The following is a 14,434-nucleotide window of genomic DNA, read 5'->3' on the forward strand; positions in this document are numbered from 1 at the left end:
TTAAAGAACCTAATGCCTCCTTGGTAATGAGAATAATACAAATATTCCCATAAAATGAGATAACAATTGTGTCCTTACACAATGCAAACTGAAGGACAGAGCATGCACATACACACACTGATGTGATGTAGAGGTATATTTAGCGATATATGCAATGTAAATACCGTACCTAATTTGTGCACATTGTTTATTCTGAAGAAAAATGTTGTTTTGCAGTGTTATAAAAAGTGCAAATGAAAAGATAGAAAAGAAGATAAATATGAATTAAAACAGGCCAACCCAACAATACTGGCAAACATACACTGTTAAAAAGAAATCCTAGAAAAACAGTAATATTCTGGCAGCTGGGGCGCCAAAATAATACCATGAAATAACAGAAAATAACTTTCCCATAAAAATAAGGTTTTTTTCAGTAATGACAATACAGTTGGTTGCCCTAATTTTACATGGGATTTTGCCTTTTTCAAGTGCTTTTAAACATTAAATTAGGAACATTTTAATGTGATCAAGCAATGAAATTACCTATAAACAAAGTCAATGAATGTGGCAATATGAATAATAATACTTAAATGTACAGAAATATACAGTTAACTTAAATAATAGTGGATTGCATGCCCTGGGACAGACTGACAGCTCGAACCGGCAACCTTCCGATTACAAGGCGAACTGCCAACTCTTGAGCCACGATCGCCCTATATAGCAATAACAATTATTATTTGATGTAAACAAAGTTTATAGGAATCATGTTATATATTTTTCCATAGCATTACATTTGAATTTAACAGTTCAATCCTTCACATAACGGACAAATATTTGTGCAATCATGATACATCTGTGAATGTATTTTAACAATCTAAATATGCATATGTACAGACAAATACATTTAAAAAACAAGGACATTATGTTTTATTACATTACAGTGATTTTACATTAATTTACATTTGAAATGTGAAATCACAGACTATTGATGTAAATTTAATGATATTCTAGAAGAACAGAACAAAACTGCAAAATACACAGTAAAATACTTTTATATTAGGACTTGTTCTTACAGTGTAGGCAGTCACATGAAATGAACTTACAAACATATAAACAAGCAAATCTACTATAATTGCAATTTTTCCCATTCTTGATGCACATTCATGGATTACCTATTAGATTGAGCTTTTCTGTGTCACACATTTTCAACTGCTCACGTGACCTATGCGCTGATAGAGCGTGCCGAATTGAATTGAACTGGCCGAGAAACTGGAGGGGAGCAAAGCAGAATGCGGTGAAAAAAATGAACAAAAGAGATAAAGATAATAGAACGTGGGGGACCATTTTGAGCAAAACAAAAAGAGAGAGATTAAGGAAAAGATGAGAGGAGCAATGACGTCATTCACTCACCACATCCCAGTTTTCTTCCTGAATGACCCAAAGTGACTCTGCTGGAGTTTTAGGAGGGATGAGAGACCAGAAGTCTGTTCCCCGCCTCCTCCTCCTCATTTCCTCTCATCTCTTTTGCCCTTGTGCCCCTATATAACCACTGACATAGACCCTGTTTCTCTCAGAGTGGTGCTCGGTGGATAGGATACAGGTGTTTGCCTGTCAGTTTCATACTCAGACAGATTTATTTTTTGACTAGCTGATTTTTCTGAATTTGATTTGCTGACAGCACAGTTGTCGTTTGAAAGATCGGTAATCTGCAGACAGGTGAGCAAGATGAACCAACCAACTTGCATCCTGACATTGGCCTTGCTGCTCCTGCAGCTGATGGACAGCATAGGTAAGATCTGCTGATGTTTTTAATGATTTTGAAGTGGAAATGCAGAGTTGTCAGAGTGGGAAAACTGAGACTGTGGTCTATGAAAACTGTGAAGTGTAAGGATGAAATTATTCAAGAAAACTATGCTTTATTGAGAGACACATCCACAGAGCGTTGGAGTGTTTGAACTGGATTTACTGGGGAGAGATGTGTTGTGCATGTCATTCAACTGCTGTCTGTTAAATGTTTAACAATGAACTAAAAAGTCCTGATAGGTGATTTAGGAACAACAGTGTTACTGTGTTTGCTTTGGATGAGATGTTGCTCTGTGTTTTTCTTCTTCCAAAGAGAGGAAAAACATCCCAGACTAAAACCAATCTCCTCTCCTGTCTTCTCCTCCAGATGCTAAAATGAGCATCATTTCCACTAAACTAGATATTAAAGTTGGAGATGAGATCTTGCTGTTGTGTAAAGGTGAGTCGTTTATATTTCTTATCTAATTGAAACGATTCAGCATGAACATATTTTGCAATCCAGCTTTATACTCTTGTGAAGGTATTAAAATAAGGCTACAAATTATATTTTTTTCCCCTCTCTTTTTCTTTTTGACCTTCTTGTCTCTCCTCTCAGCTGGAGCAGAGGGAGACATAACCTGGCAAAAGGATGGGGAGGACATAGATGATGAAGAGATTGTGAATAAGTTGGACGAGGCCTCCTCCAAATTGGTAATTAAGAAGGCTACAATGCAGGATGCTGGCAGGTACACCTGCCACTGCGATTTTGACAGCGGACATAAAGATGATGCTCAGATACAGCTGTTTGTTTATGGTACGTAACAGCTGGCGGCACTTTTTCCATTTAAACTTTAAACTCAGTAAAATGTATGCTAGGACTTGTTGCTTTATCCTTAATCTTTTCCTCTTCTGTCAGATGGGCCATCCTTTGGAAGCACTAAGACCTACCATGAGTTTCTGGAGGGTACAGATGGGCTGGTACCCTGCCTGGTGACTGGACAGCCACAGGTGGATGTTCAGTGGTTTAAGAACCAGCAAGAAATCTCTAATGGTAAGAGCAAAAAATGGGAACATAGGACCTGATGCTACCCTGCAATATGAAGGCTTGCTTTGTGATTTAAAAAGAGCGTTTTGTGAACCTTTTGTGAACATTCAGTTTCCCAAGCAAACTCTCCTGTAAACTTTAGAGTCGTAATAAGCAAAAGTTAGTGTATGACTATCATAGCCAAAGCTGCTCTAATCAATATTTCTGCATCAAAATAGTTTTTAGTTAATTTTTTCTGCCTTTCTTCTCTTGCTTCAGTGGGAGGGCATATGCGTAAGCAGTCTGATAACACGCTCCGTATTGAAAAGGTGAAGAGAGAGGATGCTGGGACATACGTGTGCAGAGCTCAGATCAGAGGGAGGCCGTCAATCTTTATGGAACTCTCTGTTTCTGTTGTTGTCAATGGTAAGTGACTGTTTTGCACCAACACATTCATGAGGCTGAATTATTATCATCACTTCCTCATTGAGTTTTAGAATGAGATTAACAAACAAAAAAAACCCACCTGAAAATGTACTGAAACTCAACCCTCTCCTGCAGCTCCCCCGACTGTGAGACTGAGAGAAGAGGTGAAGAAAGTGTTGGCTGGACCTGAAACTAACGTCTCTTTGTTGTGTTTGGTGGACGGTCTGCCACAACCCAACATCACCTGGACCATGTAAGACCACATTTTATGATTTAATAATAAAAATCAAATGTATGGGCTGAACACGATCTGAGCACGTTACATCCCTCTCTCTAACGGCATCACAAAACCTCTAAGGTTAAACTTGTCTGATTTTTCACACAGTTCATCCTTTCCTTTTTATTTAATTCACATATATGCATGCTTGTCACAAAATGTAAATAATGTTGTTGTTGTTGTTGTTTTTATTGGTTTTAATTACCACCATAGCTGAGGGAAAATGTACAATCAGCAAAGAAACTGGGTCACGTTGTGTTGATGTTTGGACTAGTCCCCCTGACGCTCTCCGTCACTAATGTAGCGTGACATCTACACTGTGCATCAGCGGGTGGAGCAGAGTGCACGTGTCTAAGGGGGCTGTGTGTGTGTGTTCCTTGATTTCCAGCTTTATCTCTGCCTCCCTCTCCTGGCCTCGTTTTCTCCATTCCTGATATCTAAACAGTCTCACTATCTCATATTGCATAGCATATTAACATGAAAAAAATAAGCAATTTTCTATTTATTTCATTTTTTCCAGGCCTGTTCAGTTTAACCCCTCCCGTCATCACTTCAACTCAGACAGCAGCCAGCTGACTATACAGTCTGTTGTGAGGGAGGACTTTGGGGAGTACGTCTGCACGGCCACCAACAAGATTGCTGAGAGCAGCGCTACCATCATGCTTCATGTCTTTGGTTGGTTTGATTGTGTTTCACTTTAAAAACAGCTGTGCTAGAAAAACTCTTTTTAAATCTTGTTTCAGCAGTTTGTGTCACGATCATTGATGTGTTTCATTTCAGAGGCCCCCGAGGTGTTTGTCTCAGCAGAGCAGCAGCGTGTGTTGGTGGGTGAGGCTGTATCTGTGTCCTGTAATGTGACTGGCCATCCCCACCCTGAATTACACTGGCTCAACAAGCAAAATGGACAAACACTGGTAAGACTGTATAAACATAAATACTTAGATTCAAACAGCAAATTGTGTAGCTGAATTCAAGGACCTATATGTAAGCACTAATCCTGAATTGAAAAATTTGATAGAGCCCATAATGTTATATGGTTAAATATATGTAATGTTTTTTTAAAATGTTTTTACCTTCTGTCTTTTTCTCTCTGTCAGAGTTCAACTTCAGGCCGCGTGCGAGTGGTGGATAATGTGTTGATGATTGATGAGGTGGTGCCCTCTGATGGTGGATTGTATTCCTGCATGGCCATCAGTTCTTCTGGAAATGCATCAAGAGATGTCGCCGTATACAGTAAGACGTTGTCTCTGTCATATATGGTTAAATGGAGAAAGTGCCTTTATACTTTATTTATAACACCAGTGCATGTTCTGTTTCTTTTATATTAATTTGTGTTTTGCTGTTCCCTTTTTCATTTTTTTCATTTTACACCCTAACTTCAGCTCAGCCCGGTCCACCTCTCTACCTGTCAGTCTCTGCGGGTCCAGCTTCAGTCCACTTCTCACTGAAAACCACACCTGTGAGTGGAGGAACACCCATCACAAGTTTTGTCCTGCAGTGGAAAGAAAAACCCACAGAGCAGTGGAAGGAGAACACCGTCCCAGCTACAGGTGAAACACCTCCTCTTTCCAGCCGTGTATATGCATCAGTCATCATTTACACTTTCACCTGCTCACAAGTAAAAGTTTTATGAATGTGTGAATGAGTAGTAGGACTTGAATATGTGCAGTATCTGATGCTGTTTGTGTGTTTTTTGTAGATCCTCTTGTTATCAACCTCAAGCCGTACACTTCGTACACAGTACGTCTCTCTGCACTGAATGCAGTGGGACGTGGAAAGTTCTCTGAGACACACAATGTCCACACACAGGGAATACGTAAGTTCTTCACACATTACCAACATATTATATAAAGCATACATTGTATCTCTAATTCATTCCATAAATTTAAATAGGAGTGAATGAATTACTGGTTCACACTGTGCAGGATGCTTGCTGATGTTTTTGTGGTACTACATCCTTATCTGCCATCATTACTTTTTCTTTTCCATGTCATCTTCTTCCGTCTCCTGATATTCACTCGCGCTGTTCATCACATGATGTAATCCACCGTCATCCATCCTCAGAAGGTAAAGTTCTCACAGTTTTTTGCTAAACTAACCTGACATGCTAGTTTAAGTAAATCAGTCAAATGCAGTGATCAGGTTTTAAATATTGTTATGAATTCTTCGTGTTTTTCTTGCGTCGTTCCCACAGGTGAACCTGACAGTCCAGTTCTATCCTCTGATGAGATGAAAATAGAGAGCAACACCTTCTCTGTCCCTCTTAAACACACGGTAGATGGTGGCAGCCCTGTGTTGCAGTTTAATGTTCGATACAGACAGGTAAGAGACAGCATGAGCCTGTCTTTGTGTTTGTCTCCATCAACCCATTTCCCTTGATTAAGTCCTTTGGTTGCTCTGCTGTCTTTAACCAGGATAAAGAAGAGGCTGAGTGGAAGGAACTGCAGATGCCACCTGATGCTGACTCTGTTTCCCTCAAAGACTTGGCTTTTGGCTCAAACTATCAGCTGGAAGTCTCAGCAGTCAATGCCAACGGTTCCTCCATACCTGCCACATTCAACTTCACCATCGCAGAACAGTCTGGTATGTGGCCTCTTGAGATCTGCAGCATATACGGAGCTAGAAGTTATTCTTAGAGTGTAATTTATACATTGAAAAACTGACACTCATACAAAATCACAGCAGATCTACCTGAATAATAGAATTTTCTTGTCAGAATAAAGATGTTTAATGTTTTCTGTTTGCGCATTGAGACTTTTTCCTCTCTCCCACCAGCCAAGAGCGGCATGACCAAAGGCGCTGTGGTTGGCATCGTCATGATCATCTTTCTGGTGGTATTCATTGCTGTCGATGCCACCTGCTGCTACAGAAACCACTGCGGCCTGCTCATGTGCATTGCCGTGAAGCTCTTTGGGCAGAAAGTTCCAGGAATCAAAAAGCTGGAAGAAGGAGGTGAAAAGGGGTAAGTGTTTGGAATAACCTGGAGGAGATGAAGCTTATATCATATATTTCCATGATCATAACTCATATATTTATGTGTTTTGTCTGCAGAGAAGTAAAGCTGAAGGGCATGTCCACTCTGAAAAGCAGTATGCAACAGGTGGGGGTCCCACTCAAGGAAGGGAAATGTGACAAGGCCCCACTCACCAAGAATGAGTACGTTCATTTTCTCCCACACACTGTAAATCTACACAGATATGTCATAAACATGCGTTGAGAATCTCACCGACTACTTCTTTTCGTCTCGCAGGAAAACCCAACCTGATAGAGACCTGCCCAGCATTAATGCATGAGACAAGAAAACAAAGACGGGAAGATTTCATGTACTTTACAAAGAACAGAAGAAGAAGTGAAGTAATGATAGGTGCCATGGGAAAGGGCAAACACTTTAACACTCCGTAGGGGACTGGCTGACTTTGGCCTGACCCAAACCTCTGAACGGTTTCAGTCAGTGGACAGCGATTCTTTGTGCAGCCTCTCGTGACAGCACCGTCCTCTCCTCAAGCTTCTAGCTGACCTGGTTGATACGTGACTGCAGACAGGAGATTAGCAGAAGTTATTTTGTTACTTTGTCTGCTTTTACAGGGTAATCCTCATGTCTGTGGTTTACAGGCTAAAGCCATTGTTGTTACTTTCTAACTTTACACTTGATTTATGAAAAAAAATCATAAAGACACAACAAAGGTTTGCCTTTCACATTTGAATGTTACACAGGCGTGAGGACCTAGTTCATTTTGGTTTTTGTTACTAACTTTTTATTATTACTGCACTGTGGCAGCTCTACTAACTTATGTCTATGACAAAATATCCTATTAATGTAACACCAAATATGACAACTTTACCATGTGGACTATTTAAAGGGCAATATATACTAAACCTACACATAACCAACCTTAATTTAAAGTATGCTAATTTGTGTTGGTATTTATTGGGTTTAAAAGCCGTACCGTGACTAAATGAGAAATGTTGTAAAAATGAAAAACATAATTGGACTTTTTAGCCAGTTTTGTTCTCAAGCACTTTTTTAGGAAAAGTTTTGAAGCTCTGCTAGTGTCACTGACCACTTAGGGGACCTTAAAATGAGATCCCTCTTTAAAGTACCTGTAATAATAGCCGACATGTATGATATGGTTGCTAGACACAAAACTGATTGATGTAACTCATTTTTGTATTTATGACCAAATTAATGATTACAGGACGCAAGCTGTTCAAACGACAATTTATTTGAAGTATCTTCGAATTTTTGAAGGCGATGCATGTTTGTTTTTATATTATGTTTTTCACTGTACATTCTTGTAAATACATGTTACTTCTTTCTCTTTGTGTTTTATAAAAAACTTTGACTTGGAAAGCAGCTGTATGTCTCTTTTACTCACCAAATGAATGTTTTTCCCTTTTTCCTGGTGTAATTATCTCATACAGTAAAACTATGAACACTGAGAAAACCTGTTTTTTCTTTATTGACTAAGCCTATCACAGTTACATATAACACCTGGCTACTATATTTAGAGAGTTTAAGAATATAATATGTTCCATTAAAAAAAAGCCCTGCATGGAAATGACTGTGCTTCCACAGCTCACTGAGCGCCATGTTCAAATTTAATGTAAATGTATAAAAAGAATGATGACATGTCTCTGCTTCCTCCCACTTTACAAAAGTGAAGCCAAAAGCTTCTACAGTCACTGAACACAACATTTATTTAGCAGTTTTTAATTCCAGATCAACCAAGTATTGACTCCAGTTGTGCTGAATGGATTTCTGACTTAAATCCTTCAAGTAAGCAAGATGTACTATGTACTATAACTCACATGACTACAGCATTAAAAACCTTATTGTTCAGTCGTGGTATGCTGAGCTAATGTTGGTATTTTGATATCCAAGCAACTTTTTTGATACCAACTTTTTATCTTTCTCGAAATCCAGCTGTGTATAAACAGAGTTAAACTGTAGTCTCAGTTGCTTTCTTCATGTTTGGATGTTTAGGATGTGATAAACTCCAGTCACGTAAACATCTGTTGACTTCTGAAGAAAACATCAGGACTAGAAAACAAAGAAAAAAGTCTGTCTGCAGATGCAGTGCTGTGTAATAGTGAGTGTGATCAGCATGAGTATGATGTGGCTGCTAATCTGAATTTCTTCTTTCATGTAATATAAAATGAGATTGACCACAGTTATGACTGATGGCAGTTTTTTCTGTACAATGTGAGAATGGCCCATCATGTCTAAGATTACACACCACCTGACAGGCAGGCCACAGTGCTTTGTTTTATATAGTGGTGAGCGGCTATGCTGTCTCTATTCCTGTTCACCTCATACACCTCAAACTGTCAGTACAGCTCTGCACTAACTCAGTGAAAGCTTCTGCTTCTGAAAGTGAAAAAGCACTGAAAACTCCTACTTTTACAGAGGGACTATTGAGAGCGTCCTGAGCAGCTGCATCACTGTCTGGTCTGATGATAACTGCACTGTATCGGATCGCAACACCCTACAACAGATAGTGAGAACAGATGAGAACATCACTGGAACCTCTCTTTCCTCCATCACAGACACTTATCGCACCAGCTACATCCGCAAAGCCACAGGCATTTTGGAGAAACCCTCACGGACACTATTCGCCCGGCTGCCTTCTGACAAGAGGTACCGGAGCATTCGGGCCCTCACTGTCAGACTGACAAACAGTTTCTTCCCCCAGGCTGTTAGACTCCTGAACACTCAGTGACTGGACTGACACACACACACACACCCTCATACACGTCACTACCAAGCACTTATCTGCACAATTTCATACACACACAGACAGCACACCTTCATACACCAAGTTACTTTTTGCACAATGCTCAGTCATTTCTATTGCAGTTGTGTCTGCACTGTCTTGTGTCTGTAACGTTCTGTTCTGTCTTGGTTTTGTTTTTGCATTTTTTGCACATTGCACTTTATGTAGTCCTGCGTTGATTGTGTGTTATATGTCATATGTAGCACCAGGGTCTTGGAGGAAGGTTGTCTCATTTCACTGTGTACTGTACCACTGCACATGGTTGGAATGACAATAAAGCCACTTGACCTTGACCTGTCTATCTCGGGCCAGGATGTTGATATGGAGCAGTATAGATGCCTGAGCATCCACATTAACAACAGGCTGAAATGGAAGACTGTATACATTGACTTTATTCTTCAGCAATTTACACTGAACATTGAAGTTACCATTTTAATGTCTTATGATTCGATTTCTGTGGGCGGGGGGGGGGGGGGGGGGGGGGGGGGGTGTTTGGTTTTTTTAGCTCCTTTGTTTTACTTTATTTCATTTATATCTAAATAATTTAACTATTTTCTTTTGAGCATTTTTTTAAAGCTATCTTATTTATGTAACTTTTTTATAGATTGTGTTTTGGCTGATTGAGCACAATAATTTCTTACTTTCAGGAACAATTAACATATATTTTATCCTTTATATAGTAGAACTGTCCATTCATCCATCCATTTTCTTCCACTTATCCAGGGCCGGGTCGCGCGCGGGGGCAGCAGCCCAAGCAGAGAAGCCCAGACCTCCCTCTCCCCAGCCACCTCCTCCAGCTTGTCCGGGGGAACACCAAGACGTTTCCAGGCCAGCCGAGAGATATAATCTCTCCAGCATGTCCTGGGTCTGCCCCAGGGCCTCCTCCCGGTGGGACATGCCCGGAAAACCTCACCCAGGAGGTGCCCAGGAGGCATCCTTGTCAGATGCCCGAACCACCTCAACTGGCTCCTTTCGATGTGGAGGAGCAGCGGCTCTACTCCCAGCCCCTTCCAAATGGCCGAACTTCTCACCCTATCTCTAAGGGAGAGGCCAGCCACCCTTCGGAGGAAGCTCATTTCTGCCGCTTGTATTCGCGATCTCGTTCTTTCGGTCACTACCCACAGCTCGTGGCCATAGGTGAGGGTAGGGACGTAGATTCACCAGTAAATTGAGAGCTTCACTTTTACACTCAGCTCTCTCCTCACCACAACAGACCAGTACAGCGTCCGCATCGCTGCGTCCGCTGCACCAATCCATCTGTCAATCTCCCGTCACTCGGGAACAAGACCCTGAGATACTTAAACTCCTCCACTTTGGGGCAGGAACTCATCCCCGACCCGCAGTGGGTACTCCCCCCTTTTCCAGCTGAGGACCATAGCCTCAGATTTGGAGGTGCTGATTCTCATTCCCACCACTTCAGGGGTACTGCCCCTGATCTCCACGCAACATTGTAGAGGTGTGTCAACCAAGACAGCCCTACAACATCCAGAGCCTTCAGGAACTCGGGGTGGACCCCGTCCACCCCAGGGGCTCTGCCACCAAGGAGTTGTTTAACTGCCTCAGTGACCTCGCCCCCAGAGATTGGCGGGTTATCCCCTTCGTCCCCAGATTCTGCTTCCACCACGGAAGACGTGCCAGTGGGATTGAGGAGGTCCTCGAAGTATTCCTTCCACTGCCTGGCAATTTTCTCAGTCGAAGTCAGCAGCACTCCACCTGCACTGTACACAGTGCAGGTAGAGCACCGCTTTCCCCTCCTGAGTCGCCTGACGGTTTGCCAGAATCTCTTTGGGGAAGTCCGAAAGTCTGCACTGTTAATAAGAAGTTTATCAGTCCCATAGATGCTGGCCTGTTGTTGTGTGTGTGTGTGTGCAGCGGACGTTGTTATCTATCTGGGTAGATCTGATATGTTTACAACGTGTGAGAGTGTGGTGAAGAAAATTGGTTTACCAAATGTGTTTATTTGTTAAGTCCCCTGTTTTCCTTTCATCATCTCCCCAAGGCGGCTGCCAAACAAAAGAAAGAACTTCTGTCAATAGTAGAGGCCGAGATAAGACCCAAAAATACTCCAACAAACAACTTACGGTAATGCTACATGATGTTACGTGCCAGTTTGCAAACTCTGCATTTCTTTGACTAATTTCCTCCATTTAAATTTAACTAATGAGATTGTTACAATCTAAATGGGTTGACTTTTGACTAAAACCTCCCGAGTCGCCATCAGTAAACTCCACTGTATAAAAATACATTCTTTAAAACAGACACTTTTTTCCCTTCTCTGAGATGTTTTTTTGACAAACAACCACTGATATCTGCTGCTGGCAAAACAGTGTTATATAATGACAACCAAAATAAAAATTAAGTCAAAATAAACAGGACTCAATTCTGGTAAATTTCATAATTGTTAGGTTAGGATGGAATAAAAAATGTCTGCAGATGTTTATGTTATTTCTCTATCTACAGGTAAACTTTTTGTTTTTCATAAAATGGAAAACAAGTATAACCATGTCAGAACAATTATGTGGTTCAATATCATTTACACCACATGTAATGGAAAAAGAAAAGCACCATCCATTCGCTTCCGGTCATCCTTTTCGGGGTCGCGGGGGGTGCTGGAGCCTATCCCAGCTGTCATAGGGCGAGAGGCAGGGTACACCCTGGACAGGTCGCCAGTCTGTCGCAGGGCCAACACACAGGGACAGACAACCATTCGCACTCACATTTACTCGCACATTCACACCTAGAGGCAATTTGGATTATCCAATTAACCTATCCCCACAAGCTGCATGTCTTTGGGAGGAAGCCGGAGTACCCGGAGGGAACCCACGCAAACATGGGGAGAACATGCAAACTCCACACAGAAAGATCCCGGCCTGATGGTGGAATTGAACTCAGGACCTTCTTGCTGTGCGGCAACAGTGCTAACCACCGTGCAGATAAACTTATCTAATTAATCACACAGTTCATTCTTTTCTTTTTAGTTAGTTAACATATATGCATGCTTGCCATGAAAGTAAATTTACCTTCATTTTTTCCAGGCCTGTGGAGTTTAACCCCTCCCGTCATCACTTCAACTCAGACAGCAGCCAGATGACTATACAGTCTGTTGTCAGGAAGAACTTTGAGGAGTACGTCTGCACGGCTACCAACAAGATTGCTGAGAGCAGTGCTGCCATCATGCTTCAAGTCTTTGGTTGGTTTGATTGTGTTTCATTTCGAAAGCAGCTGTGCTTTAGTCAGATTTCAGACCAGAAAAACACCTTCTGTCTTTTTCTCTCTGTCAGAGTTCAACTTCAGGCCGTGTGCGAGTGGTGGATAATGTGTTGATGATTGATGAGGTGGTGCCCTCTGATGGTGGATTGTATTCCTGCATGGCCATCAGTTCTTCTGGAAATGCATCAAGAGATGTCGCCGTATACAGTAAGAGTTTTTCTCTGTCATATATGGTTAAATGGAGAAAGTGCCTTTATACTTTATTTATAACACCAGTGCATGTTACTGTTCCTTTTAAATTAATTTGTGTTTTGCTGTTGCTTCTCACTGAAAACCACACCTATGAGTGGAGGAACAACCATAACAAGTTTTGTCCAGCATTGGAAACAAAAACCAATCACTGACAAAAAGTCATCATTTACACTTTCAACTGCTCACAGGGGCGTAATTTCCAGGGGGGTTAGGGGGGTTACAGTGTCACGCCAAATTGTCATACATCCAACTGCTCTAAGTAAAAAATTCAATCAATTCACATGCACATCAACAGGCTCCCATATCCCAACACTTCCAGTGAGACGGCAAACAACGCAAACAGAACAGACAAACAACAAAACAAAACAAAAAAAGAAATCCAAAAGAAAAGGTAAAGCAGCAGAACTTCTGTCAGTGTAGCCCGGAGAAGCAGTGGCGCCCAAGCTATAAAAGTTATCAGCCACCCACTGAGGCCTACACTTCCGATCAAACAGCGTCGCTCAATTTGTTAACAAAGTAGCCCATATGAGGCTTCTGCAGAAGCCAATAAACAGTGTTGGGGAGTAACGGCATGTACCACCGTTACGTACACTCAACAAAAATATAAACGCAACACCTTTGTTACTGCTCCCATTTCCCATGGGATGGACGTAGAGACCTAAAATTCATTCCAGATACACAATATAACCATCCCTCCCAAACAGTGGTCACAAATCAGTCCAAATGTGTGGTAGTGGGCACATCTGCCATATTGAGATAATCCATCCCACCTCACAGGTGTGCCACATCAGGATGCTGATCTGACATCATGAGTAGTGCACAGGTGTACCTCAGACTGCCCACAACAAAAGGCCACCCTGGAATGTGCAGTTTTGTCTCACAGCAAAATGCCACAGATGCCACAAGCAATGAGGGAGCGTGCAATTGGCATGCTGACAGCAGGAATGTCAACCAGATCTGTCGCCCGTGCATTGAATGTTCATTTCTCAACCATAAGCCGTCTCCACAGGCGTTTCAGAGAATATGGCAGCACATCCAACCGGCCTCACAACCGCAGACCTCGTGTAACCACACCAGCCCAGGACCTCCACATCCAGCAGGTTCACCTCCAAGATCGTCTGAGACCAGCCACCCAGACAGCTGCTGGAACAATTGGTTTGCACAACCAAACAATTTCTGCACAAACTGTCAGAAACCGTCTCAGGGACGCTCAACTGCATGCCCGTCGTCCTCATCGGGGTCTTGACCTGACTCCAGCTCGTCGCCGTAACAGACTTGTGTGGGCAAATGCTCACATTCGATGGCGTCTGGCACGTTGGAGAGGTGTGCGCTTCACGGATGAATCATGGTTCACATTGTTCAGGGCAGATGGCAGCTGAGAATGTCCCAGTTCTTGCATGGCCAGCATACTCACCGGACATGTCACCCATTGAGCATGTTCGGGATGTGCTTGACCGGCGTATACGACAGCGTGTACCAGTTCCCACGAATATCCAACAACCTCGCACAGCCATTGAAGTGGAGTGGACCAACGTTCCACAGGCCACAATTGACAATCTGATAGACTCCATGCGATGATGTGTTGCACTGCATGAGGCAAATGGTGGTCACACCAGATACTGACCGGTTCTGGGTCCCCAGATCCCCAATAGCGCAAGAAACTGCACATTCCAGGGTGGCCTTTTGTTGTGGGCAGTCTGAGGTACACCT

At 42.2% G+C, this 14,434-nt stretch overlaps 1 protein-coding gene across 1 annotated transcript; it reads left to right on the forward strand.

Annotated features, from left to right (window-relative positions):
• The first annotated feature begins 1,564 nt into the window (after positions 1 to 1,564).
• On the forward strand, positions 1,565 to 7,687 carry ncam3 (neural cell adhesion molecule 3). Its single transcript, XM_085365165.1, has 17 exons — positions 1,565 to 1,768; positions 2,150 to 2,221; positions 2,378 to 2,575; positions 2,678 to 2,812; positions 3,065 to 3,211; positions 3,347 to 3,464; positions 4,009 to 4,163; positions 4,269 to 4,402; positions 4,586 to 4,721; positions 4,871 to 5,038; positions 5,188 to 5,304; positions 5,553 to 5,555; positions 5,683 to 5,810; positions 5,903 to 6,071; positions 6,264 to 6,450; positions 6,540 to 6,644; positions 6,739 to 7,687. Exons 1-17 carry the CDS (start codon positions 1,705 to 1,707, stop codon positions 6,779 to 6,781), a joined length of 2,079 nt encoding a protein of 692 aa, XP_085221291.1. The 5' UTR covers positions 1,565 to 1,704; the 3' UTR covers positions 6,782 to 7,687.
• Positions 7,688 to 14,434: the final 6,747 nt, after the last annotated feature.

The sequence above is a fragment of the Diplotaxodon limnothrissa genome, linkage group LG11, assembly GCF_057381915.1.
Source record: "Diplotaxodon limnothrissa isolate DT_005_m linkage group LG11, D_limnothrissa_male_GT1.1, whole genome shotgun sequence".
Taxonomy (NCBI): Eukaryota; Metazoa; Chordata; class Actinopteri; order Cichliformes; family Cichlidae; genus Diplotaxodon; species Diplotaxodon limnothrissa.

Coding starts and splice junctions, on each gene's coding strand:
- ncam3 (XM_085365165.1), top strand. CDS start 1,705: ATGAACCAACCAACTTGCATCCTGACATTGGCCTTGCTGCTCCTGCAG. Junction 2,222..2,377: donor GATCTTGCTGTTGTGTAAAG/GTGAGTCGTTTA, acceptor CTCTCCTCTCAG/CTGGAGCAGAGGGAGACATA. Junction 6,645..6,738: donor GCCCCACTCACCAAGAATGA/GTACGTTCATTT, acceptor TTCGTCTCGCAG/GAAAACCCAACCTGATAGAG.